General features: G+C 48.1%; 8 protein-coding genes across 8 annotated transcripts; 4 read left to right on the top strand and 4 right to left on the bottom strand.

Moving 5' to 3' along the window:
• Positions 1–1,784: 1,784 nt before the first annotated feature.
• ONS95_013424 (uncharacterized protein) lies at positions 1,785–5,440 on the bottom strand. Its single transcript, XM_058507070.1, has 3 exons — positions 4,968–5,440; positions 3,556–4,913; positions 1,785–3,506 (listed from the first exon to the last, which is right to left on the bottom strand). The coding sequence occupies exons 1-3, from the start codon at positions 5,224–5,226 to the stop codon at positions 3,081–3,083; spliced, it is 2,043 nt and encodes a 680-aa protein (XP_058357801.1). The 5' UTR covers positions 5,227–5,440; the 3' UTR covers positions 1,785–3,080.
• Positions 2,188–2,900, top strand: ONS95_013425 (uncharacterized protein; the record flags this gene model as incomplete). Its single annotated transcript, XM_058507071.1, has 3 exons — positions 2,188–2,422; positions 2,603–2,682; positions 2,748–2,900. The coding sequence occupies 3 exons, from the start codon at positions 2,188–2,190 to the stop codon at positions 2,898–2,900; spliced, it is 468 nt and encodes a 155-aa protein (XP_058357802.1).
• Positions 5,441–5,756: 316 nt separating the features above from the next.
• On the top strand, positions 5,757–9,256 carry ONS95_013423 (uncharacterized protein; the record flags this gene model as incomplete). The annotated part of the gene is made up of 8 exons (XM_058507069.1): positions 5,757–5,801; positions 5,966–6,147; positions 6,201–6,566; positions 6,618–6,738; positions 6,798–8,535; positions 8,582–8,766; positions 8,843–9,123; positions 9,172–9,256. 8 exons carry the CDS (start codon positions 5,757–5,759, stop codon positions 9,254–9,256), a joined length of 3,003 nt encoding a protein of 1,000 aa, XP_058357800.1.
• A 1,748-nt stretch (positions 9,257–11,004) lies between these two features.
• On the bottom strand, positions 11,005–13,704 carry ONS95_013422 (uncharacterized protein; the record flags this gene model as incomplete). Its single annotated transcript, XM_058507068.1, has 4 exons — positions 11,005–11,988; positions 12,039–12,193; positions 12,295–13,411; positions 13,462–13,704. 4 exons carry the CDS (start codon positions 13,702–13,704, stop codon positions 11,005–11,007), a joined length of 2,499 nt encoding a protein of 832 aa, XP_058357799.1.
• A 418-nt stretch (positions 13,705–14,122) lies between these two features.
• Positions 14,123–16,306, top strand: ONS95_013421 (uncharacterized protein; the record flags this gene model as incomplete). The annotated part of the gene is made up of 1 exon (XM_058507067.1): positions 14,123–16,306. One exon carries the CDS (start codon positions 14,123–14,125, stop codon positions 16,304–16,306), a length of 2,184 nt encoding a protein of 727 aa, XP_058357798.1.
• Positions 16,307–16,605: 299 nt separating this feature from the next.
• Positions 16,606–17,388, bottom strand: CSE4 (centromeric DNA-binding histone H3-like protein cse4; the record flags this gene model as incomplete). The annotated part of the gene is made up of 4 exons (XM_058507066.1): positions 16,606–16,693; positions 16,827–16,954; positions 17,026–17,150; positions 17,226–17,388. The coding sequence occupies 4 exons, from the start codon at positions 17,386–17,388 to the stop codon at positions 16,606–16,608; spliced, it is 504 nt and encodes a 167-aa protein (XP_058357797.1).
• Positions 17,389–18,017: 629 nt separating this feature from the next.
• ONS95_013419 (uncharacterized protein) lies at positions 18,018–18,946 on the top strand (the record flags this gene model as incomplete). Its single annotated transcript, XM_058507065.1, has 3 exons — positions 18,018–18,139; positions 18,194–18,264; positions 18,318–18,946. The coding sequence occupies 3 exons, from the start codon at positions 18,018–18,020 to the stop codon at positions 18,944–18,946; spliced, it is 822 nt and encodes a 273-aa protein (XP_058357796.1).
• Positions 18,947–20,204: 1,258 nt separating this feature from the next.
• On the bottom strand, positions 20,205–22,820 carry ONS95_013418 (uncharacterized protein; the record flags this gene model as incomplete). Its single annotated transcript, XM_058507064.1, has 5 exons — positions 20,205–21,165; positions 21,217–21,431; positions 21,488–22,263; positions 22,318–22,691; positions 22,744–22,820. The coding sequence occupies 5 exons, from the start codon at positions 22,818–22,820 to the stop codon at positions 20,205–20,207; spliced, it is 2,403 nt and encodes an 800-aa protein (XP_058357795.1).
• Between the last annotated feature and the right edge of the window lie 1,888 nt (positions 22,821–24,708).

Raw genomic sequence — 24,708 nt, 5'->3', positions numbered from 1 at the left:
ACGAATTGCTCCTCTGGTCCAGCATCGATCTCCTCAGGCTCATCATCTTCCCCAATTGCTTCGGATTCTTTCCAACTCTCCAGCATCCGAGTTCCATGAACTCTAACGAGGGAGAGAGGACAGTAGTACTCTTTTCCATAGTGGCTCAGGAACTCGATACGGATGTATCGTGTCCAGATCTGAGGATTTGTGATGAGGAAAGCTTGAATCTCTCGCGAGTTCCGAGCTTCGTATGTCCCGATGTCTTTCCATTTGTCAATCTTGACTGGATATCGGTCGCTGACACTGACTCTGAATGTCCGAATCATGCTGGAGAAGAACTCGTAGTTGGCGAGAACCACAGTATCGATCCAGATATCTTCCTACAAGAGTATTAGCCAAGAAAATATACTTCTGAGAGGGGTACTAACCGAAAGCTCAATGATAACAAACTTGTTCTCAACAGTACACTCAGAAAGCATATACGTATCCTTATTCTCAATGAGAATCGCCTTATTATTCTTCGCACCAGAATGCGTCCTCAACACCGTAGCCCCCACATCAAACGATGCATAATTCGCCCTCTCCTTACACGTCTTCCCAGCATCCTTACTCCGATACTGCTCTTTCCTCCCTCCCCCCTCCCCCTCCTGCAAATCCTTCCTCTCATCCTGCCTCTCCTCCTCCCCACCATTACCCTTCCCCTCTTCCTCCTTCCCCCCACCACTCCTAAACGCCGCAAAGTCCAAATCAATCTCTCCCTCCTCACCCAGCGATTCAAGATTGTTCTGAAAGCTCTCTGAATCGCCCCTCTTCTTGCTGCCCTCGCCGGACTTCTTGCCCCCGATGTTCGCGTTCGCCTGGCCGGCTTTCTCGAGCGTCTGCTTCTTCCATTCTTCGAAGGAGAGGAACGAGGATTCGCTCAGTTCGCCCGTCTCGAGATCCGTGGCTGCTGCGCCTGCTGCTTGGGAGGCGGGACTTGCCAAATCTACTACCACTGTACTCGTGCCATTCCCACTGCTTTGTGCTTCTCCCGAAAGTGTAGTCGTTGCCTCTCCGCCCTCTACGGCCCTCACGGCCGTTCCGTTTGCGCTACTCCATGAGCTCTTTAGACATTGCTGGGGCAGCGTATCGGTGATGTAGTTGATAGTCCTGACCTCGCAGGTGCCTGTTGCAGCGGCGCTGGAGATCGTCGGCGCTGTCGGTTTCGGTGCTGTCGTTATCGTGCTGGCATTTGCAGCTGTGATTGTGCTCAGGAGCAGCAGTGGGATAGTCGCTGCGATGCGGAAGTGCTGGCCGGACAGATGCATGCTTGCTCCGTCATTTTCTGCTCTTCTGTACTCCGGGGGATGGGTGAGAGGGAGGCCAGCTGGAGATTTTATGTAGCTAGAGAGTTGAGGGAGGGTAAATGTTGGCTGGGCTTGCTCGAGAATTACTGGGCCGGAAGTTGGAACGGGATGTAAGAAAGAAAAGAAGGAGGAACTATTTTCTGCACTTCACATTGGTCAATGCAACGGGACAGTACAGAAATTCAATCGACTTGATGATGCGCACAGCATGCAAGAGCTGCAGATGCAAGATTTTGAGGTTAAAGAGACAAGCAGGCTATTGTTATGATAGGAGGGAATCGGTGGTACAATATTGTATGCAGCCACTTGTGGCTATTTCCCTGCTTTTTGCTCCGTTGAAATCTTGAGGTTCTGGAAGCTCCAGGGATCATTGCCGCTGTTGCATGTGGTGGGGTGGGGTTTGGGTCGCAGGGTGTACGATGGGATGGAATTGATAATTGTTCAGTTATTGAAATACCAAGACAATCGATGTTTACTCAAAAATACATTCGTATAACTTGACTTGTGAGTTATTTTTCAGGACAATCCGCGTTTTATATATACATTCAATAAAGTGCCAAACTGTACATCTCCATACTGTCACTGTCCGTACTCCACCCCAAGCCTAGCACGAGGCTTCAGCCGCGCTTGGGACTGGACAGTCCATGATGTCAACGGGCACTAAGACAACATCTTACTTTCATGTCATTTCCAACCTCATTCAATCGCATTTTTGAATAAATCCCACTTCATCTCAAATCTCCTCCATCCCAAAAATACCCAAGCCTCCAACCGTCTATTTCCAATCTCAATCCCAAATCCCATCCCATCACCCCTCATCTCAACTCATCTCAACTCAACCCCTCACTCATCTCAAAAAATGGCCACCCTCCTCCTCCGCCCCCTCATGCGACCCCAAACCCTCGGCCTGGGTCTTGGCCTCTCATTCCTAACCCACCAAACCATGTATCAGCGATCGTACCGGATGGACTCTGCACCTGGTGGATCTATTTTGTCCCAGGACTCGTATGCGCGGAATGCGAAGGTGCCGGTTGTGAGGGAGGGGAGGCTGAATGAGAGGGCTGTGAGGCAGATTAGTAGCGGGAGTATTATTGGTGAGTTTACCCAATTGAGACTTAGGGAAACTTTTGAGGCGGAAGGGGACTAGGAGAAGATTTTGGTTTGAGGTGGATGTGGATGTGCTGACTAGGAGGGAGGGGTGCTTGAGAGGAGGGAGGATGAGGGGAGAAGAAAGAATGAGGTAAGAGGAAAAAATGGCTAATTGGATTTCACAGGACTATGTGCTGGGTTGGCAGTTAGTACTTTCTCAAGGAGTCTGGCACTGATATTAGGATTATTGGTCGTTGGTGTACAAGTACGGCCCCTTCCAGTCCCCCTTCCCATCATCAGAGAAGGACCAGTATTAACGCGAAAGAAAAGTACGCCTCAAATCACGGCATCAACATCATCCCATACAACCGCCTCCAGAAATACGTCACCAGCATCGATCTCCGCTCAGCAGTTCAAGACAACGTAGCTTTCAAGATCTCATTCGGGACCACGTTCGCGCTAGCTGCTTTCATGCAATTCTAGTACGTAGGTAGGTAGGTAGTGGAGGGAGAGGAAGAAGGCTGAGAAGCCAGTCATGTAAATTAGATATCAAAAGGGTCAGACAGAAAGACGCTTGCTAGCTTTCTTGCTTCCATCCTCATCGCAATATGCTGAGGTTACAATCCTTCTCTTGAACGGAGGAGAGAAAAAAAAGATTACTGATTACAATGGTTGAGTCTCCCGCTCCAACCACTTCATAGCCAGAGAATCCGGCTCGAAGAACTCCTTGGTCTTGGCATGGATATCGGCGTGGTATTCATTCAGCCAATGCTTCTCTCTCCTGGTAAGGAGACTCTCGTCAATGAGTTTGCGGCAATAGGGAACCATAGTGACATGCTCAAAGCCGAGATATGGCTTATCGCCGAACTTGTGTTTGGTCTCGGCTTCTTTCACCATGACGATGTTCTCGATGCGGATACCGAAACTGCCATCTTCGTAGTATCCTGGTTCGTTAGATATCACGTTTCCTGGTGCTAATGGGACTTCCGAGTATTGGATTCTGGTCCCGATTCCGATTGGTCCTTCGTGTACGTTTAGGTAAGAGCCAACACCGTGACCTGTGCCATGGCGGTAGTCCAGTCCCTGTTCCTGTTTCAAAGTTAGTATATTTTATGAAAGGCGAGATAATATTGCTTACCCAAAGAAATTGTCTCGCCAAAGTGTCGAGCGCAAATCCTGTGGTTCCTTTTGGGAATATGGCAACGTCCAGAGCAATATTGCCCTTGAGCACCAACGTGTACGCCTTTCTCTCCATCTCGGTAGGTTCTCCAAAGTGAAGAGTTCGAGTTGTATCCGTTGTACCATCAAAGTACTGAGCACCAGAATCGCATAGATAGATAGCACTCGGGTCGATGGTGGAGCAGTTCCCGCGCTCGGGCGAGTAGTGGATCACAGCAGCATTCGCTCCGGTAGATGAGATTGTATCGAAAGACAACCCAACAAAGTGCTTCTTCGTTGAACGGAGTTCCTCCAGCTTGTCAGCTGCTTCGACCTCATCAATTGGTGTCTTATCAACAGTAAGTCTATGCTCTAGCCAAGCGAAGTATTCTGTTAGAGCAGCTCCGTCACGGATATGGCAAGCTCGCATGCCCCCAAGCTCCGTTTCGTTTTTCACAGCTTTAGCATCACCAACTGGACTTCTGATCTCCTCGACCTTGGATTCTCCTCCCAAAGCTCGTTTCAGAGCCCAAGAAGTCTTAGTCGACACCAAGAACTTCTTGATCTTGGCCTCGGATTGACCTTCAGCATCTGGAGATGGTAACGATTCGCCCAGCATCTGACTGTCATCAAAAATCTTCTCGTATGGTCGAACAGACACGCCATTCTCCGACAAATATGTCTGGCATTCGCTGCTCAACTTGGACGAGTTGACGTACAAGGTTGCCGAGGTCGGTGTAACAGACGCATAGGAGAAAAACACTGGGTTGTATGGGATGTCGCTTCCTCGTAGATTGAAGAGCCACGCGACCTCGTCCAGCATAGACACTATGAATCCAGAGCTCTTTTTCTTCTCTAATTCCTTGCGGAGCTCTTCCAGTTTTGTCTTCACGCTCTTTCCCGCAAAGTTTTGTGCAAGAAGCTTGACTGGCTCGGCGGGTAGAGCTGGACGATCGCCTCCCCAGATGAGGTCCACGAGGTTCTCCTCTATCGCCATCAGGTCTTTTCCACCCCGCTTCTTGATCTTCTCAGACAGCTTCCGGGCCTCGGGGGCAGATATGACCCTTGGATCAACGCCCACCACCTTGCCGCCTTCAGATTGTTCTGCAGACCATTCTTGCCAAGTTGGGACATCTTGTAATCCTTGTTTGAGCAGCAACCAGTTTTCATCCAGCTGTTTCGAAGCTTGATTGAAATATCGACCGTCCGTTGCTAAAGCCGCCTTCTCATGGGTGATTACTGCACATCCTGCAGACCCTGTAAAGCCCGTAATGTATTCCCTTCTGGCGTCACACGGGGCAATGTATTCCGAGGAGTGGCTGTCTTCAGAGGGTACGACTAGAACGCGGGGTAAGTGACTGTTGAATAGCAGGAACTCGACCACTCACATACTGTAGATGTCCACCTTGTGTTTCTTCATCAGTTCCCTCAGACCGGCCAGGCGCTCTGTTGTAACGACCTTCTCCATTTCGATCTTTGGTCTAACGAACTTTCCTAGGTGTATCGACTTGTTCTTGGTGGGGGTTATGTTGGCGCTTGTCAGAGAGGAACTGTGACGAATGCAGATGTGTATGTTCTGGCTTCGAAACTCTTTGTGGATGAAAGGTTGCGTTCTAATGAAGGCTTTTTCAAGAGCTCGAAAGTATCGCATTGATTCTTCAGAAATGCCCCCACGAAACAAAATTGGCTGCAAAGGTGGAGTGAAGAAGGCCGGGCCGAAACTCTAGAGCATCTCTGATTTCTCTGAGTGATAGGTAGTCCCCAAAGAAGTATTAACCTGGGCACAATACCCAACAAGGTCGTATACTAGAGGTGTTGAAAGTATACTTACCCAATGGCTCATCAATGAGTGGCTTGCTGCAAGGGAAAGGAAGTGTAGAGTCAACAGCTGCGAGGGGCACTGGGCTACGGGACATTCTTGCCTTAAGATCGAGGCATCCATGGCCTGATGCCTTACACAAAATATTTCGTCGAGATGTTTGTTGCATGATTCATAAATCACAAACATGAAATTCGAGATAGCTCATTTCGTTGAAGTTCTGATCAGTATTGGATGATGATAATTCACTTGGACCTCTGTAACCTTAAGAGGTTTTCGCTCATCTTTCAGTTCGTCCAGAGCACATAAATATTTCGCTTCGTTTGCCTCCATCTCCGAACAAGCAAGCCGCGGCGTCCGAAATGGAAAATGGTCATTTGCCCACTTCCCTGAGGGAGGTAGAGTCGGTATGCTATGCTTGCTCATTTGGTCTCCTTCGATATATTCTTCCTTCACAACAGCGTTTTATATCGGTCCTAGCTTCTGGAGGGTGACTTCGTGGGGCACGCCGGCGCGCGCTGTGATTTGGGCCCATGTAGATCTAGAAACTATTTGCTAACATTTTTCCCAGCTCATTACTCAACTGTATAGTCCTGGTGCCCCGGAAAGGGTAGCCAATATCCAGGAGACCTTACAAAGACTCCAACGCTCTCCAGAGGGCTGGCAGCTGGCAACGAGTCTCCTCGGTCACGGGGACGAACAAGTGAGATTCTTCGCAGCTTTGACTTTCACTGTCAAACTCAACACCGATGCGTATGTGTTGTCTTCTTATTTCATGGTGAGTGGCTGGATCTAACAAGTCCCAGGAAATCACTCAGTGACGAGGACGCCCAGGCGCTCCTGCAAACTCTCATTGGCTGGCTGATACGTTGCTTGAACGGGTCTGAGAGTGCCCTTGTTGTCAGGAAGTTATGCTCTACACTAGTAGCATACTTCCTTCAGTTTTCTTCGTCATGGGAACGCTGTATAAAGCATTTGATGCTTTGCTTATGTTCCAACGAAGCTCTTCCATATGCGGCCCTGGAGAGTTCTCAGGAAACAGTGGCGGCTATGGTTGACAATGTCTCCAATTCCAAAACCGGCAGTCCTGTCCCGAAGCCTGTAGCTCTTTTCTGGTTCGCTGCAACGCTTGTTGAAGAAGTTGGGAAGACAGATTCCAATTCTATGAAGCAGTTGAGTCAGGCCCCTGGGATCCCAAACACAGCCTTGCTGATGATAGACAGGCATAAATTCCACCTCAGTGTGGTACCCAATGTTGATGACATTGTCCCCTTGATATCAAAGTACATTACTGACGGTTCCGCGGACATGAAAATTCGACAGGAAGCTATGAGATGTTTTCAGGTATGTTAATCGCTGCACCCACGTCATTCCACTTCCGAGCAACTATTGACCAATCTAAGTCTTGGGTTTCTTATTCCCATCGCGCTTTTGTCGACGCTGGCATCATGCTTGATCCCTTACAATCTCTCACACAGCCTTCTATTATGTGCCTCGGACAAGATGACCTTTACGAAATTACGATTGAACTGCTCTCTGATGTCCTCACGAACTACTCAAAGTTCCTCCGCAAGGAGGACTTCACGATCCTACAATCCCTATTCAACAGTCAATGGGCCCAAGAGCGATATGAACGACTGGTCAAAGGTGACTTTGATTTCGATTCGCTTCAATTTGGCATGTTTATGATTGCATTTGGTGATGCAACAGTTCAAGATCTTGCTCGGAATTGTGCTACTGATCCCCAATCACATCAATACTTATCTGCTCTTTGTGACCTGCTTGGCGCAGAAGGCTATGCCGTCTCCGAGGACAAAATCTATGTTCCTGCTCTGGAGTTCTGGAACACATTCGTCGAGACGATGGTGGACGATGTGTATAGCTGCTCAGAAGGAGAGGAGAAGCCTTCATGGTTTCTGGCAGCTCAAGAACATGTCAAAAAGGTCATTGAAAGATGCTGGATCAAAAGTCAATTTCCTCCAGCAGAGGAGTACAACTCCTGGGACTCTGTGGACCGGACAGGATTCAAAGACGCTCGCAGAGACTTCTCCGACCTATTGCAGCAATTCTACCTCACCACTGGCATTCCTCTGCTTCAATTTTTTATAGACCTACTGCAAAATTCAACTGTCACTAGAAACTGGGCGGAATCAGAGGCATCAATGTACTGCCTGATGTGGTTCGCTGACTGTGTCTATGATACACCACAGCGTGATGACTATCTAGATAAGCTGTTCACACCTTCCCTTCTCACATTAATTGGAGATTCAGAGCAGCAAGTCCCGACCAGGGCCATGAAAAGTTTTCTAGATCTGGTCATCGCATATCCCGATTACTTCAAGCACCATCCTACCAATCTACCAGCAGTCCTAAATATCGTCTTTTCAGCAACTAGTTCAACTGCATTGGCGAAGACGGCATCAAGGTCAATCATGAAGCTTTGTTCAGATTGCCGGACTATACTTATACCCGAGCTTGGTGCGTTCCTACAGCATTATGGGAACATTGCGTCGAACTATTCGCTAGACGGAACAGTCAAAGAGGCAGTAATGGAGGGAATTGCTTCTATCATCCAGGGCCTCGATAGCGAGGAGGCTAAGCTTGCACCACTTGAGCAATTACTTGACTACGTGCAGTCCGACGTCGAGAAGTGTCTACAGATTGCCAATGGAAGCAACGGCGGTGAACTTACAGCTCTGGATCTTGGCATCATAGCACTGAAGTGTCTTGCAGGAATGTCCAAGGGCATACAGGCTCCAGAGGACAAGCCCGTTGATCTAGAAAAGATAGCCGAACCCGCATCGCCGTTCTGGATAACTGGCAAAGGCAGTCACGTCCAGCACAGAATATACCTGATGATGCACAGCATATTCGATGTACTAGGAAACCAAGGTGATATCGTAGAAGAGCTATGTTTGATCTTACGACATGGTTTCAGAGAGGAAGAGCCAGGACCTTTTGTGCTGCCTTCCAGAATGGCAGCTCAGTTCCTGATGAAGGCGAATTCGCAAACACCACGATTAGGACGCTTAATCAACACTGCGGCTTTCCTAATCACAACTCAGAAGTTGTCTCCTGACATTCAGGAGATCTTAGAAACTATGCTAAATTGGGTATCACAGATACTTCAGAACCTTGGAGGTACGTTTCTGGAGCCTGCTCCCGCGTCTCATACTGACACATCTAGAACCTGGCAATGATCCAGAGATCGCACAAGCCAGTATAGAATTCCTCCAGCGGCTTCTATCCAAGTTCTCAGGGGTTCTACTCGACCACCAACCTCCATCTTCTCTAGAATTCATGTTCATGTTCGCCCTGAAAGCCCTCGCAGGCACGGAGCCACTTCCAAAAGCATCCTCAGCCGATTTCTGGGTACATTCCACCTCTTCCACCTGCCTTTCTCTCTTCCTCCCCTTGCTCTATAAGTTATACTGACTAACTTTTCCAGGCAACATTCATCGCCCTCCCAACACAACCTTCACCCCTCCAACCCTCAATCGAAAACGCCGTCTCACATCTCGGCCCCCTCCTTGCCCAAGCCCTCATCTACAACATCGGCGGCCACGCAGCACGCAGCGAGCTAGAGAAACTTTCTGATCCAATCAAGAAGCTTGTTGTACGACAGGTGCATGCGAAGGCTTGGTTCGAAGCTGCCTTGTTTGATGCGAATTTTCCGAGCGAGAAGGTTACGGCCAAGGATAAGAATATGTTTTTGGCGAAGATTGTGAAGTGAGTCCTTCATAGTACATCAAGGGCGACTGGAGCTAACGAATACAGTCTCCGTGGTGCAAAGGGAACGAATCAAGTTGTCCGTGATTTCTGGCTTCTATGCAGAGGATCGAACTTTGCTTATGCTTCCTGAGCGAGAAATAAAAGATTACCGAATCAATTTGCTAGATATGAACTTCTAGATTTATACTCTTGATTCGGTTGGTTGTTTTGTCGATGTACAATACTCTATTCCATTTGGTTCTTCCTGGAAGCTCGGACAACGAGAGGAGAGGGGATAGCGGCAAATCAATCTGATGTTTCTTACTTCCACTCCTCTGTGGTAAACACTTAAATGAGACTTTCTCCCAGGTGCCTATGATCTGTATAACTTGAGTGTGACTTGTTGTGCTGAACTGGTCTGATGCACAGGTTTCGTGCCCGGCTAGTACTCTTCTGGCTCTAGATTCCCCGTGCCTCTCGTAGATTGACACCGTGAGTTCCCATGCTGCTTCACCGCTTCTTCCAATATTCAATCTAGGACTCATAAATTCATTATTGAATCGGTCACCCAATTCTTCATACCCAGAGGATTCACCACAACCTCCGCCTGCGCCTTCCTCTCAAAAGTATAAAACATACTCCTCCACACTTGCAGATACTTTCGAATCAACAGTCACCACAGTATCTTAACAGACACAGAACTGCCTGGGTGGGGTGGCATTGTGAGGCGGGGAGGGTGGAATTGGGCTGGGACTATATATAGACTCTGGAATGGTTTGAGGGGTGGTGGAGGGGCTCGTGAAAGCAGGGAATGTTGGGTAGAGTGAGGAAGTGGAGCTGGTAGTCTCTGTGTCGAGTACGCCGTCGCATCTAAGTCAAGAGTCGACTGGAGATAGAATGAGTGGCGACAATGACAATGACAGCTTTTTTGCTGTCAAACTTCAAGCAGTGAACAGTCATCATATTGTCGCGGTTGTCATAAAGGCTCGTACAGCCGATGAACTTTTTGATGCCGTCCGCATCCGTCTTATAGACAGAATCTCCATCTCTCCCACCGAAACCGGCGTTCTAGTCTTCAAATCACCCAAAATTCAATCTGCTCCGGCCCGTTGAATGGCGCGTACTGGATGCTTCTGTTACCTGCGAAAACTGACGCCCACCAGAGATTATAATGCTTATATATAAGATGCACAAGTCTAAGAGCTAAGTCTGTTCTCGTAGTATTCAAACAAGTCTATCATCTGACACATAAATTCACATGTCCTTCGTAAATGGCAAGTGTTGTGGGTGGAAATTCACCCAGTCAGCACTCGTTGCTGTGCCTGTTCTCTTTTCGTAAGAAAGTTGCATACTAGTGGAAGTAGTGAGGCGTTGCGTCTCGGTATTTTATTGTAGTCCGCGACATAAATTCTTTGCCAGGTCTGTGGATCTTTCGACGTAATGTTGTGGTAGGAAGGAAGAAGTTAGGCGAGGATGGCCACAACGATACAGGCTGTGTTGGGATCATAACCGCATTTTTCTTCTTATTGTTCTTGGCTGCAATTGGGACGTTGATTAAATTTAAAAATACTTGTGAGGACGGATCTCATACGAGGGTCTTCCTCTGAGGCGGCCTTCTCGAGGGACATCTCCCATAGAATTACCTCCTGAAGATTTTGATACATGGATTCGGCAACGTGAGCAGCGCCACCCTAATATCAAGAAGTCATTCGGAGGGATTTGAACAGCTGTCCCAGAACAAGGATTGTGGACTGGAAACTGGTTAAATGCGTTTCGATATTTTCTATACCATGACCCAACCACTGTATGCACAGAACCATCCACCAAATACACGACTTTTGGTATCTCCATAACGCCAGCTCACCCATCCCACCTATGCCACCAAACTGCTTGTCCAATCTAAGCCCACGACTCCCAGCCCTTCAGCACGCATCCCTCTCCATCTCTCTTCACAAGATGACCAATGGTATATACCTTCTCACCAGCAGCTTGCAACTCCTTAACGACAGCATCCGCGTTCTCCTTGGACACCACGACAACCATACCAATACCAGTATTGAACGTCCGGCCCAGCTCAGCCGCTGAGACGTTGCCTTCTTTCTTCAACCATTTGAAGACAGCTGGTAGTTCCCACTTCGAGACATCGACTTCGGCAGCGAGGTGATTGGGAAGCATACGTGGGATGTTCTCTGTCAAACCACCGCCTGTGATATGCGAGAGGCCCTTAGGGAGCCGCTTCTTGATGACTTCCAGTAATGGAAGAACGTAGATGCGTGTTGGGGTGAGGAGACTGAGTCCTGCGGAGGTGGAGGGATCCCAAGGTGCGGGGGCGTTGTACGAAAGGTTTGCTCTGCTGACAATTTTGCGAACGAGAGAGAAGCCGTTGGAGTGGACACCGTTGGAAGCCAGACCGAGGAGAATATCGCCCTCGATCATATCCTGCTTCAGTGGCAGGGCAAGTTCCTTCCGCATGGTTCCGATAGCAGCACCAGCCGCGTCATAGTCCTCCTCCTTGTACATACCCGGCATCTCAGCAGTCTCTCCGCCGACAAGAGCACAATTTGATTGCCTGCAGCCTTCTGCAACACCTTCGACGAAAGCAGCGGCGTGCTCGGCGTTGAGCTTGCTGCAGCCGTAGTAGTCGAGGAACATCAGAGGCTCGGCACCTTGGACTACGAGATCGTTGACATTCATGGCGACAAGATCGATACCGACTGTGTCGTGCTTGTGCATGGCTTGGGCGATCATAAGCTTGGTTCCCACTCCATCGATAGCTCCAACTAAAATCGGAGCACCAGCGTATCCGGCTTTGTCCAAGTCAACTTCACCACCGAAACCTCCAATCTCAGCATCTGCTCCTGGTCTCTTGGTAGATGCAACGGCCTTGGAAGATGTCAGATTGGTGGAGACTGGCTCAGTAAAAGTAGACTTACAGCCTTGATTCGCTCCACGAACTGGTTCCCATCTTCAATACTGACACCGGCGGAAGCATATGTTAGAGCCTCCTTGGTGGCAGTTGTTGGCTTAAAAGCTCTGTGGGCAATGTCCTTTCGGTAAAACATTTTATCAAATTTGATAGATTCAACGCCTGTAAAAGTCAGCTTTCAATGTCCCACGTCATTTCGGACATTCAGTAACAATTCAATGTCAAACAGCTGAAACCACAAGTCAATCTCATGTATGACTTACCAATGTAAGCATTTTGAACGGCTTGCTCCAAGCTCTCGGCAACAGCTTGAGCAGCGATAACTCTTCCGCCAGAGCTCTGAAGCTGGCCATCCTTGATGGTTGTACCGGCGTGGAAAATGTTAGTATTGGCAGCTGTATCACTAACAGTCATCGGTGTGCCTTTTGCGTATGATCCTGGATATCCACCAGCGGCTACCACAACTGTGGCACTGAACTTGTTGTCCACCTTCACATCTACTGCATCCAAGTCTCCGTCCACACAGGCGATCATAATTTCTGCAAGGTCGGTGTCTTTGCTGATTAAAGGTAACAGAGTTTGCGTCTCAGGATCTCCAAATCGAACGTTATACTCCAATACCTTTGGTCCGTCCTTGGTGATCATGAGTCCAGTAAACAGTGTTCCAACAAACTTGAATCGTTCTTTTCGCATACCGTCAATCGTGGGTTGTAAAATGGTTCTCTCGACTTCCGCAATTAACTCCTTTGATGCAATTTTTGTTGGAGCGTAACATCCCATTCCACCGGTATTTGGCCCTTGATCTCCATCAAATATTCTTTTATGGTCCTGGGCGGGAGGAAGTGACCGAATAGTGTGACCATCACTGAAACTCAAAATACTGAGCTCATCCCCCTCCAAAAACTCCTCAATGACTACCTCGTCACCAGCAGACCCAAATTCCTTGTCCAGCATAATCTCCTTCAATGCTGCTTGTGCCTCCTCCTTCGTTGTCGGAATAATGACACCCTTTCCAGCGGCCAAACCGCTTGCCTTCAGTACCACATTATGGTTGATGCTGTCAAGATATTTCTTCGCGGATTCGTAGTCGGAGAAGTTCTCGTACGCAGCCGTGGCAATGTTGTGTCTCTTCATGAAATCTTTAGAGAATGTCTTGCTTCCCTCCATTCGCGCTGCAAGTTTCGAGGGACCATAGCATCGGATGCCAGCATCACGGAAGTATCCTTCGATTCCATCTACCAGTGGGGCTTCAGGTCCTGGCACAACGAGATTGATGCCATTCTTCTGCGCGAAAGAGACGAGACCTGGATAATCATCTGCCTTGACACTGGTCTCGTTGGTCGTCTTTGGGCAAGTCGCAGTGCCTCCATTTCCAGGAACCTGTACCCCATCAATAATTGTCTCGAGGCTTAAATATGACTTTGACTTGCAGCAATTATGGACTCGACGCGTGCCGATTGACTCAACTTCCAAGCAAGAGCATGTTCACGCCCCCCATTTCCCACCAGCAAAATTCGGATGGGATCCATGACCAATTTTCTCGTCAATGTAGATTTCGCGGAGGCAGATTGAGGAGGATAAATGTGACTTTCCCCTCCAGAAAATAATTTTTTGGCACGACCAAACGCGGGGCATTTGGAGGGGTCACTTTGGGCGAGACGACCTAGCCGCATTGAGTAAGGACTAAAGTGGAGTTAGTCTCGGAGAGAGCACAACTCTCCTCCTTAACCTCCATCCAGCTCAACTTGTTCCAAAAGTAGTTTGCAGCGAACTCTCGTCTGCTCTCACCCATCAAATAATGTCATTTTCTGCTTTTGAATGTTGCCAAATGTATCTCAATCATGGGCTGGGTGACAAGATAAGTTTCACTCCGAGCTGTAGTTCTGATAGGCCATCTGTCAGGTCGGCGTCGGTGACCAGAGCTGGACAGCCTCCTGCCTCACAGCCCCACTGTCATAAATAGATATAGCGGCCCAAGTTGTTTGCTGAAGTCCTCCTTGACATTTCACCGTTATATTCATCTGTTATACTTGGAACAATTTAATTTTCTAGTCAGCTTCATTTTAGAGGAATGTTGAGAAGGCTGCCCCTATGGATTACATCTCAAACCTCTCCCGCTTCTTTGCTTCAAGGCCAGAATCTTCCACTCAGACGTCATCCACGCAGCCTCCTGCTCCTGCTTCTGAACTATTGTGCTCGGAATACTCTTCTGTGGATATCCTAGCGGCCTTTCGTAGTCAAGTCCGTCACAACTCCCTTAATGGAGACGTCGTGGTGAATTTCTCGCGCTGTGCACGAGATTTACGAGCCTCGACCTGTCCTTTATGCCAGCTCTTCGGGTCCGTTTCTTGGCCACCTGGATCAAGTTTTGCGACAGTTGAGGCGAGACTCATACCCATCGATCTCTTGTTCACAGGACTGACTTTGCCCTCATTGTTTGAGACCAATGCCATCGGCGTTCATGGTTATGAACCCATGCGTCATAGATATCACAGTCTAGGGCTCGTGGATACAAGACAGCCTTCCTGTCCAGTAGGATTCAACTATGGAGTCCGAGTACTCAATCGAGAAAGCTTTGATGTTGAAATCGTACGTCACTGGATCGGATTCTGTGGGATCAATCACCATGGTGATTGTGTGCCAACATATTTCACTGGTATATCCTCATTTCGGGTGATAGACTGCGTGACGAAAACTGTTGTCAAGGCTCCATCCTCCTGCCGATATGTTGCGCTGTCCTATGTCTGGGGACCGAGCCATTTGCACCATTGTAGCCCGGAAATCGGTGATCCTTCTCTCCAGAACGCCCCAAAGGTGGTCACCGATAGTATGAAAGTCGTCAGGCTACTAGGGTTTCGCTATTTATGGATTGACAGGTATTGTATCCACCAATTCGATTCAGCTGAGAAGCATGATCAGATTTCTCGTATGGATTCGATATATGCCAGTGCTCAACTTACCATTATTGCGGCCGCCGGCATTGGTCCAGACATTGGCCTTCCGGGGGTTAATGGAACACTTCGAAGACCCCAGCCATCATATCAATTTGGAGATTACAAAGTAGTATCGTCCCTTGTAACTGCTACTGTTTCATTGTCTGAAACAGCATGGACCTCGCGCGGATGGACATATCAGGAAGGGCTACTATCGAGAAGACGTTTGATTTTCACATACGACCAGGTATACTTCGAATGCAATGGTATGCACTACGCTGAAGTTCTACACTTACCGCTTCAAGAAATGCTTGACACAGACACGGGGAAAGCTAGGGTAGAAGTTCCTCCAGGTGCTTTTACAACGAAATCAATTGGAGATTACCCATGGAGAATTATGCAATCTGTATCAGACTTCTCGGCAAGACAGCTCACTTACCAATCCGACGCTCTAAACGCCATTCAAGGCATCTTTCGAGCTTTCGAAAAGAGTCCCTACCCTACGTATCAACTGATGGGAGTTCCAATAATGTCATCGTATATCATATCTGGTACTTCTGACCCAGTTGTGTCCACAATCTCACGGTATCCCGACGAAGGATTTATGATTGGACTGTTGTGGTTTCATCGACACTCTCGCCCGGAGGCTGACTTGCGCAGGCAATGCTTTCCATCTTGGTCCTGGGCAGGATGGAACGGACAACCAGAGCAATACCTCGAGTTCAATCATCGTTCTCAGTTATCCGATCTTGGAGTTCAAGTCTCCGTAGAAGATTCCGACGGTTCTCTGCTACCCTTCCCCATGAATGATCCTTCAATTCCGCTATTTCTCGATCGTCTTCACGACGCAAGATTCATCCACGTCACAGCGAGGACATCTAAGTGTAAGATCATTCACAAAAGTTTCTTCACAGTCCCAGTCGAAGCTGGGTCTAGGTCTTCATACATGGCACTCCTTGCGGGTGAAAGCCGAGCTGTCTGTTTGGAATTTGAGCCCGCATACAAGAACGAAGCAGATTTATCCAAAAGTTCTCTGTCAGGCAAAAACCTTACAGCCATCATCTTTGCGCCGGATACAGAGGTTGATGACATTGACCGGCAGGTGTCAGTTCTTGTAGTCGAGGAGAAAGGGGACTTGACTGAAAGAGTAGGAATATGTCTTAGGCCCGATGTGTATGATTTTCGAGGTGTCAAATCGGAACCACGACTAATCTCTAATTTCCTGGATATCTCGTTTTCAGACCATCGGCATCCTTATACTGCGAAAGATAAGGATGAGAATAGACAAGCGTTCAAGGAATGGTTGGACGAGCTAACGACTCGTACGATTCGAATAGGATGAGAACATGGGTTCTCGATAGATATCTGTCTGTTGTCTGTATGAGATAGACAAACTTGGATAGCCGTAATGCAATTAATGACTTCTTACTTGCCATTGCGTGAAATTTGTACTGCGTATACTAAGGTGTTTCCTAGCCATCTTACAACATTGACCTACTCTCACAAAGCCACTCCATACCAATGCGCAGTGTATCAATCCGAGCCCCCTTAAACGCCATATACCAACAGCAAACAAGGAACTTCAACCCTTGTAAACCCCGACTCGATTGTAGCAAAATCTCAACTCAGCCCATTACCAACTCAACCCAACCCACCCCAAGCACCACGAATTCTCCTCGCAAGTTGTATATCCTTTTGCATAATCGTAACCCTCTTAGCGTGAATCGCACTATTCGCACGTCAGTCCCATCCATCAATCATATATACTCCCCCACTTCGCGCAAAACCTCCACCAACAGCACCTCCCCCCTCCACAACTCTCCAAAATCGAAGGAAAATCGAAGGAAAAACGCGAAAAATACCATAAATTAGTGTCTTCAAATAAATGAACGAGGAAAGCCTCGCTCGCTTCTTGCAGCGCCTGTATAGCTTGCGATTGCCAGCGCATACCGAATCCAGCTGGTCGGAGACCGAGAGCGATTTCGCGGACCTATTTTTTTGCGCGCACCACATCAGCTTTCCTATTTCCTAGCCAGGCCGAATACACGCGCGCAGACTTACAAGACGAGAGAACGGTAGTTTCTGCATCAAGAGATCTGTGGACTTTTGGTATTTTCGTATTTCGAGGAGGGCTTTCGTGCCGGGCTTGTATCTGCGTTTCTTGCGGAGGGGGAGAGGATCGCCTGCTAAAGAATGCGACGGTGAAAATCAGCTTTCCGGTTGCGCTTTTTTGGATATGGGGGTAAAGAGGTATATCGTACGCTCTACGCCCGAACTGACGCGCTTTCCAGCTCTTTTTGGCCCCATGCTGGGTGTTGTCTTTCCTGCGCCGGCACCTGTACCTGATGGTCTTCCTCTTTTGCGCGCTGAACCTGGTGTTGATGCGTCGGCTGCTCCGAGGCGCATGCGCTGCTTGGTTGACATTTTTTGATCGCGGAGAGATGCGGTATGAGGGAGTGCGAGGGTGTGTGTTTGAATGCGGGTTCTGGAATGTCGAGGGTAGGTAGGTGGTGTGGGGAAATGAGGTGGTTGGGGATGAATGGACGGGTTCGGGACGGCTGGCTACATGCGCGTCGACGCGCTTGTCTTTGTTGGAGATTTTCTATTGTTCTGCGCGTTGGATGATGGGTGGTAAATGTGCTGTATAGGAAGGGTGGATTTGATATGATCTAGTGATCAATGAAGACGAAATGTGGAATACGAAATTGTAAAGGGCGCAAAATGTTGGAATTGTGCAGGTTTCACAATGTTGGGTTTGTTTACTCGCGCTTTGGTTGTACAAGGAACAGGCGGATGTGGCTAGTGAGTCGGATCTGTGGCGGTGCACAAAGCGGAATGACCATGGTACGAAACGGCATGATGCAAAGTGCCTATCCTAGGCCACAATTATTATCTGAAGAATCTTTGAGTATTTAAAATGTTCTCTACTTCCAGAGTATACTGTTTCCCTTCAAAGTACCAAAAGGTCTTCCCCCTGCGCTCTTCTCAATTGGTGTCAATTCTCAAGACTCATTTCCTCCTTACCGAGTTCAGACTCTCTAAAAATTCTCATCATGTCAGGAGGGTCTACGGCTGCTCTTATGGCACTATTGAGACAAAATCACATAGACGAAGAATCCAATGAGGTCCCACCCAAGAAGAAGATAAGACGAGAGCCAAAGGCTCCTAATTTCGAGTAAGGCTTGACTTTCAAGTGTTCACTTGTGATGACGACTGACAACTATTATAGCAATCCAACAGAAATTGTCACATTTTTGATTGGGGAAGAAGGTGAAGAGGAGAAGTTTCTTGTTCACAAAGGTTTCTCCCCAAATTCCTCAATTCTCACGACCAACATCTTACCACGTACACAGAATTTGCATGCGCATATTCTCCAGTTCTTAAAGCGGCATTTAACAGCGCCTTCATAGAAAGCCAGACTCAAACCTTCCGCATGAGAGATGTTCCAACCAAAATATTCCGTATGCTTCTCAAATGGTTCTATACACAAAGGATCGAGAAACTTGACCTTGCCGATATTGACGACTCGACTCGTGGAGAACTTGCCGAGGAGCATAACCTGAATTTGGTACACTTATGGGTTATAGCTGACGAGCTACTCATCCACAGACTACAAAACATGGTCATCACGGCTATTGAAGACTTTAGGAAGAGTAACAGCAGCCTTAAGACCACCAAATGGTTTCCGTTTGTGTACCAAAATACACTCGACAACAGCCCATTGAGGCACCTTGTCGTTGATACGTGCTTGTACGAGTACAATTTTCAAAACGATGAAGGTCCGCATCTTGTGGAACAGCGACCTGATGACTTCCCACAGCAGTTGCTTCTTGATGTATTCAAGGAGACTACTAAAGCAGTGAAGGTGGCAAGAGTTCACAATAATTGGTACAATTATCCTCCTCCAAATCCAGATGCACGACCATGGTATATCTGCGACAGGAATTGGAGAGATCATATGGTTGAGGAAAACCCTCAATAGATCTCTTTCAAAAATGATTCCTGGAAAGTCGAAAGGACGACCTCAGGAACTTGGTTGCTGATGTCAAGATTGGCCATATGTCTCTACACTTCTTTCCTGACCACCGAATATTTTCGGCAACGACTTCCTGTCTTCGTAAACACACCGTGCCACCCTCGATCTTCGTCTTCCACACCCCCTACAACAACAGAAATTCTTCTAAGATCCGCAAAAGTGGCAGCTCCAAGATTGGGAGAGATGGGAAATAGAGGAAAGAGAAGTACTGGAGGCTGGTGCTCAGATGGGATGATCCGCGATTTGATTATGATGGAAACTCAGTTGATCTAATACTCATGGGCAGGAAAGCAATGATCAGGGCATTCTTCAAGACCCAGGAGACTCAGGAGGAGATGATACGGGTGAGATGAAGACAAAAGATGCAATTTTTTAAGATGCAGAGCGTGCAATGCCCATCACCAAAACTATCTCCATCGTACACACCAGAGAAACGAGAAGATATTGGTAACAGAATAGTTCAGCTTTGCTACAGCCTGGCTTATCAGACGTACAATATGAAAGCGATTCTGAGTCCTTAATGGAACGTCAGAGCAAAAAAATGTTAAGCTCCTTTGGAAGTGCACAGGAGTTCGATGGGCAGTTCTTGCTCGTCCCTTCCGTAATTCCCACTTGAGATTCTTTGAACTTCTGAACAATTTGACGTTAGAGATGCAATAATTAAACCACTTACCCACTTTGACACATTCAACGGATTTCAAGTAGTACGATGAGAGTGAAGCAGTGATTGACATCATGTGCCCTACGAGGACCTCGCATCAACGCAAAGCTGAATCAACCTTATCTCAAGACAGGATCAGCAAATCGGCACGACAAGACAGGTACTAGAGGTACCAACCAGGATCTGGATACAACCACAGGAATTGAATCGAATCGAAACGGATTTCGGAGGCTACAATCCCTGTATGCATTTCAACCTTGCTAATTCCAAGAAATCCAAACCTAGAGTCCATGTGGTGACCGTTCAGGAAGATTGCTTAGATTGGTGTAAGATTATGTGGGCATATCGAATTTCAAGCTTTAAAAAGGGTTTGGATTGTTGAAGGAGCAGAGATACCACATTGATTGCCAAGTTGCTCATTCATTCTCATTACTATCCTAATCGTTCATGGAAAACCCCTTCCCCTCGTCCCCTCCGCGCTTAAATCTTAAGTCATTATCATAACACTCTTCTCATGCCAGAACACTATCCAACTCTATCACTTCACTTCCAAGTCTTGGGCCCAAACGTCCCATTAGCGACTTTCTGCACACCCGCATTCCAATCCCAATTATTCTGGAACCCACCTCCCCATCCACCCCACCACTGCGGACTCGTAACCTTATTCGGCAACTGCAGCGCAAAGAAAATCAACAGCAGACAAATAATCGTGCCGCTGTCCAACGCCGCGGAAGTAACGAAGTTGTACTCCGTCCACCAAGCACGATGACGGCCCTTGATGAACTTGTTGAAGACAGTACCGGTGATACCCCAGGTTGCGTAGGTCATGGGTGTGGCGGGAGGAATATATGCTGTTCCACCGAAGATGATGGGCATGTTGATATAGCGGAGGTTGCTCTTGGGCCACTTGCGGGCTGCGAGATAGACTAGGATGGGGGCGATGAGACCGACGAGGAAGAACCAGGAGAGCGAGCTGTAGACACCTTCGGAGCCGAAAATACGTTTTGGTCCAATGACTCCCCAGATGATTGATGCGGTGAAGAAAACACCGGCGTTGGGACAGGTGTAGTTGTCAGCTTGCTCGGGTTTGCAGACATTGTTGATGGCGCCGAGGGCCCAGTTGTAGACTGCGATTTGGACGATGCAGGACCAGAGGGTGGCGACGAATTGGGCCCAGAATGTGACGCGCTGAGGGACTTTCATGTAATGAGCTAGCTTGATGTCTTGGGTGAAGTAGAGGCCTTGGTATGCTGTGATGTAGCCGTACATCTTGAACATCATCATGGCGAGAGGTCGTCCTGGTTGCATATAGCCTATGATGAACTCGGTGATAACGTTGAGACCGATTTGGACGTTGGTCGTGGCTTGGATGATGCCGATTGGGAGGTAGAAGAAGAGGGAGATCAGGAGAGCAACGATAAATGCCCACCAGGTCAAATGTGTGTCCCAAACCAGACAAGTTACAAGACCAAGTGCGAACATTGTTAAGAAAGAGACGCCGTACCTAAGTTTCACATCAGCAGGTGTTTCTTTGGTAGATAGAAAACAGACTTACCACCACCAAGGGGCTTCCTTGTATTTCATCATCATGCGTTGATGAATATCAGCTCCTTCTCCTCGAGCAGCCTTCCACTTTGCCCAGATCTCTTGTCCGTCGTAGAGTGCTGTGTGCACAACGACGGCGATGATTGTTGCGAATGAAAGACCGTAAGCGAGTGCAAAGGTTGTTGACAAGAAAATTGGCGAGTATTCTTGATACAGTTTAGGATCCTGAGAGGTCATCAATATGCAATTTTCGTGGCGCTCGGGAGAGGAGTAGTTCATACCAAGGTATATTCTGGTGTGAGAATCTTAGAGACATTGTATCTGGACCCAGTGTTGTCAAAGTTTCCACCTGTTGACATTGGCAGATATTCGGAATAGAATGCTCCGGTGTAGTGGACACCAAGCGAAGTGATGATTGTGAAGATAAGAACACCGATCATGGTATTAGCGATCGCGTGGAAGGGGAAGATCAGGGGACTGGTCAAGAAAGCTGTGACGATGGTCCAGTCAAACGTGATTGGAATTAAAGCAAGTCCAGTTTGGCCACCGAAGAGTTGGTTCACGACGACGTTTTTGGGAGCAGCCCAGCACACGAATGTGAATGCGCCCAGGAAAGGAGCAATCCAGAGTGGGAACCATTCCCAAACGAAGATACCGACAAGTACAATGAGGAAATACTTGTAACGTCCAATCGTCCAAGAGCCGGACCTGAGTGCATCGGGAGTCTTTCGGGTGTGAATAGTCTCGAACATCGTCGTGATGATAAGGTTGGAAGGCCAGATCATGGCAGCTGGTTCGACGAGCCACTTCCTAGTGAGACCCGCCAGACCGAGGCCGAGCATTTGACAAGTAATCGTCAGGAGGAGTTGGTAACCCCACCCAAATTTCTGACCGTAAAAGACCTCTTGTGCAAGGAGCACATCAGTGGAGTAGGCAGTTGTGCCCCCGAATGATGCGTTAGCCATGATGACTATGATAGTGTGCTCTTTGACGTTAAATGGGCCAGAGTTCAGCGACCAAGTCCTGCCAAAGGTCGTGAATTTCTTCGTCGGCATGACTAAATCAAAGATTAGATACCAGCTCTATTCAAGCCGATTGACTAATCACTTACTATACGTCCACGCAACACCAAATGGATACGATAGCAGCAATGTTACTACCGGAGTGAGGTAGATGGAAGGATTACGGAGAGAGAAGAGCATGTTGACGCCACTTCCAATCGTGCACCAGATCATACCAATAACCCACGCTCGGACAGTATTCGCTGGCATATCTTCATCGTAATTTCTGACTGCGGCACGAACCTCGGGATATGGCGAGTCTTCCTCGAGCAGAGTATGCTCAAGGACAGCCTTTTTCTCGAGATCTCCGGTCTGATAGGCTTGGTCGATAGCGTCGACCGCCTCTCGAGGCAAGTTGGGATCCCATTTGGCAGAGACTTTTAAAGCTTTGATATCTCGCTGGATGATATCTGCGTCGATGTTGCTACAAAGTGGCGTCAATAATGGTAAATGTTAACACAGGGAGATGATCGTACCCTTCTGCACCAGGAGAGCCCGGCTCCACGGCAGAGGACATACCCGTGTCCTTCTCTTTTCCCCAAAAACGAACCATTGTGGGAGTTTCTCAATCGATCTAGAAGAATCACTCCTGAATTTGAGGACGTAGCTCTTAGAGCAAAGGAGCCGAACGCAAATTGGGTTTCACGACGGTACTTATATTTGCTGCGGGGCACGCCTTATGTTCAACCGTTGACAAGTGATCCTTGGTCTCGGTCGCCGATAGATCGCCAGGTTAGTCGGTTGCTACGACCTTCCCAATTGAGATGGCAAGGAGAACCAACACTCCCTTGGGGACGAGCTGATCGGTGTGGGAGCTTTGGCGTAGGGCAGGTGTGACACCCCAAACTCAGTTGTGCTGCGCTATCTTGCATTGGAGTGGATATTTTGAAGACCATAGGAGAGGACTTACTTGTGGGATACGAAGCACTAGCTCGGCCAAATGTAACCAATACATCCTTCCAGAACGATGTTTGATTCTCTTCCGACGTATTGCAGTTGTCAACCCAGCAGATAATGGGAAATGGGTTGCCGCCCCGTCCGCCATCTACCAAGTCTTGTTACGGACACGAAGATGATTGACGGAGATGATCAACACTTTTGTCTTGTACCGTCTATCCTTTACTGTAGTTGTCTTAGAATGTACTGGTAGTGGAGCACATCAACTAGGGGGCCTTGCAATGGAAGCGAGGCTTGGAACTCGCAGTCAAGCTTTCCAAGCTTTCGTGCCGAGGAGTCTTGCAGGGTTACCCGCATCGATGTCCCCAGGGTATCACATGGCTGTACGACAGGATAGATGACCTCAATGAGATCTCGAACAGCCGAGTGAAATAAAAGCTTATCAGATAACAAATATCGAGACGTTGGTAGGATGTGTTTGCGGAGATTTCAATCCAGATGCTTTCAGATAATTTCGAATTTTGAAGAGATGGTGGACCCTCGCTGAATGCTTTCTGTCTGGAACGTTCAAATGCTGTCCAGTCTCCGAGAGATCAAGAACCCCTTGACCCAGAGGTTGCATTGCCAATATTAGATTGTTAATCGCAGCCGGGTAGTAGTTCATGATAAACTGATTGGATGCACGTCGCCAGTAATAAATGATTGGATCGAGCTGGTGACCAAATGCGGTAATGATTGCTGGAAACCAACAGCCCAACAGGGAGGAGGACATGGCGAGCCTCAAATGGTACCCCTGCTCTTGGAGGTCTGAATATTTGTGATGATCTCGACGAAGCTTTGAAAGTCGGCGATCTTGGAGTGACCATGGACGTCTATGACAGGCTGCGCCAAAATGGTGGCTGCGGCATGTGAGTTTAGCTGTAAGAGGGAGGCAAGTATTTCGACCAGCATCCGGCTCTGATCCACACGCCTGGTCAAAAGACCATACCCCGCTGAGTGTTCTAGCTTGATTCCAAAAGGCTCCGTCGAGATGCTTTCGCTGCTCAGTAATGCGGCCGCGGGTAAATTTACCAGCATCATTCGTACTGTACAGTAGCGGACTGGACAAGCGCAAAGCTTCACTAGCCCAATTAAGAATGTGCTTGAGTAGCGGATTCCACCAAGGTCCGCCATCAACCGCCACCTCCGCATCTCTGAGCATGGATCCAATCCGTCCTTGAACCAGGTTCTCCAGCTTCCCAGAAGACTCTGAATGGATAGCGTCCGATAGCATCATGCCATGGCTTGGTAATTTACAAAGACAGTCTGTCCGGCGATATGGAACGAACAGTCTGGACGAGTGATGATGTCCATCAATCAAGGGCTATTATCCCCGTCTTCTGTTGTGGTGCACACAGGGATGCAAAAACCAAAACGTCTCCTTCTCCGCTAAGCTTTTCCGATGTAACAAATAACTTAAGCTTTCGAATCCGACGCCACTGGAAATACCGAGGACCGCCAAGCAAATTCCAGAAAGATAAGCTTCAGCCTATGATTTCAGAATC

The sequence above is a fragment of the Cadophora gregata genome (genome assembly GCF_030347475.1).
Source record: "Cadophora gregata isolate MNR1 chromosome Unknown scaffold_7, whole genome shotgun sequence".
In the NCBI taxonomy this organism is placed as follows: Eukaryota; Fungi; Ascomycota; class Leotiomycetes; order Helotiales; family Ploettnerulaceae; genus Cadophora; species Cadophora gregata.
Note: the sequence above shows the minus strand (reverse complement) of the source record. Positions and strands in the feature narration are given on the sequence as shown.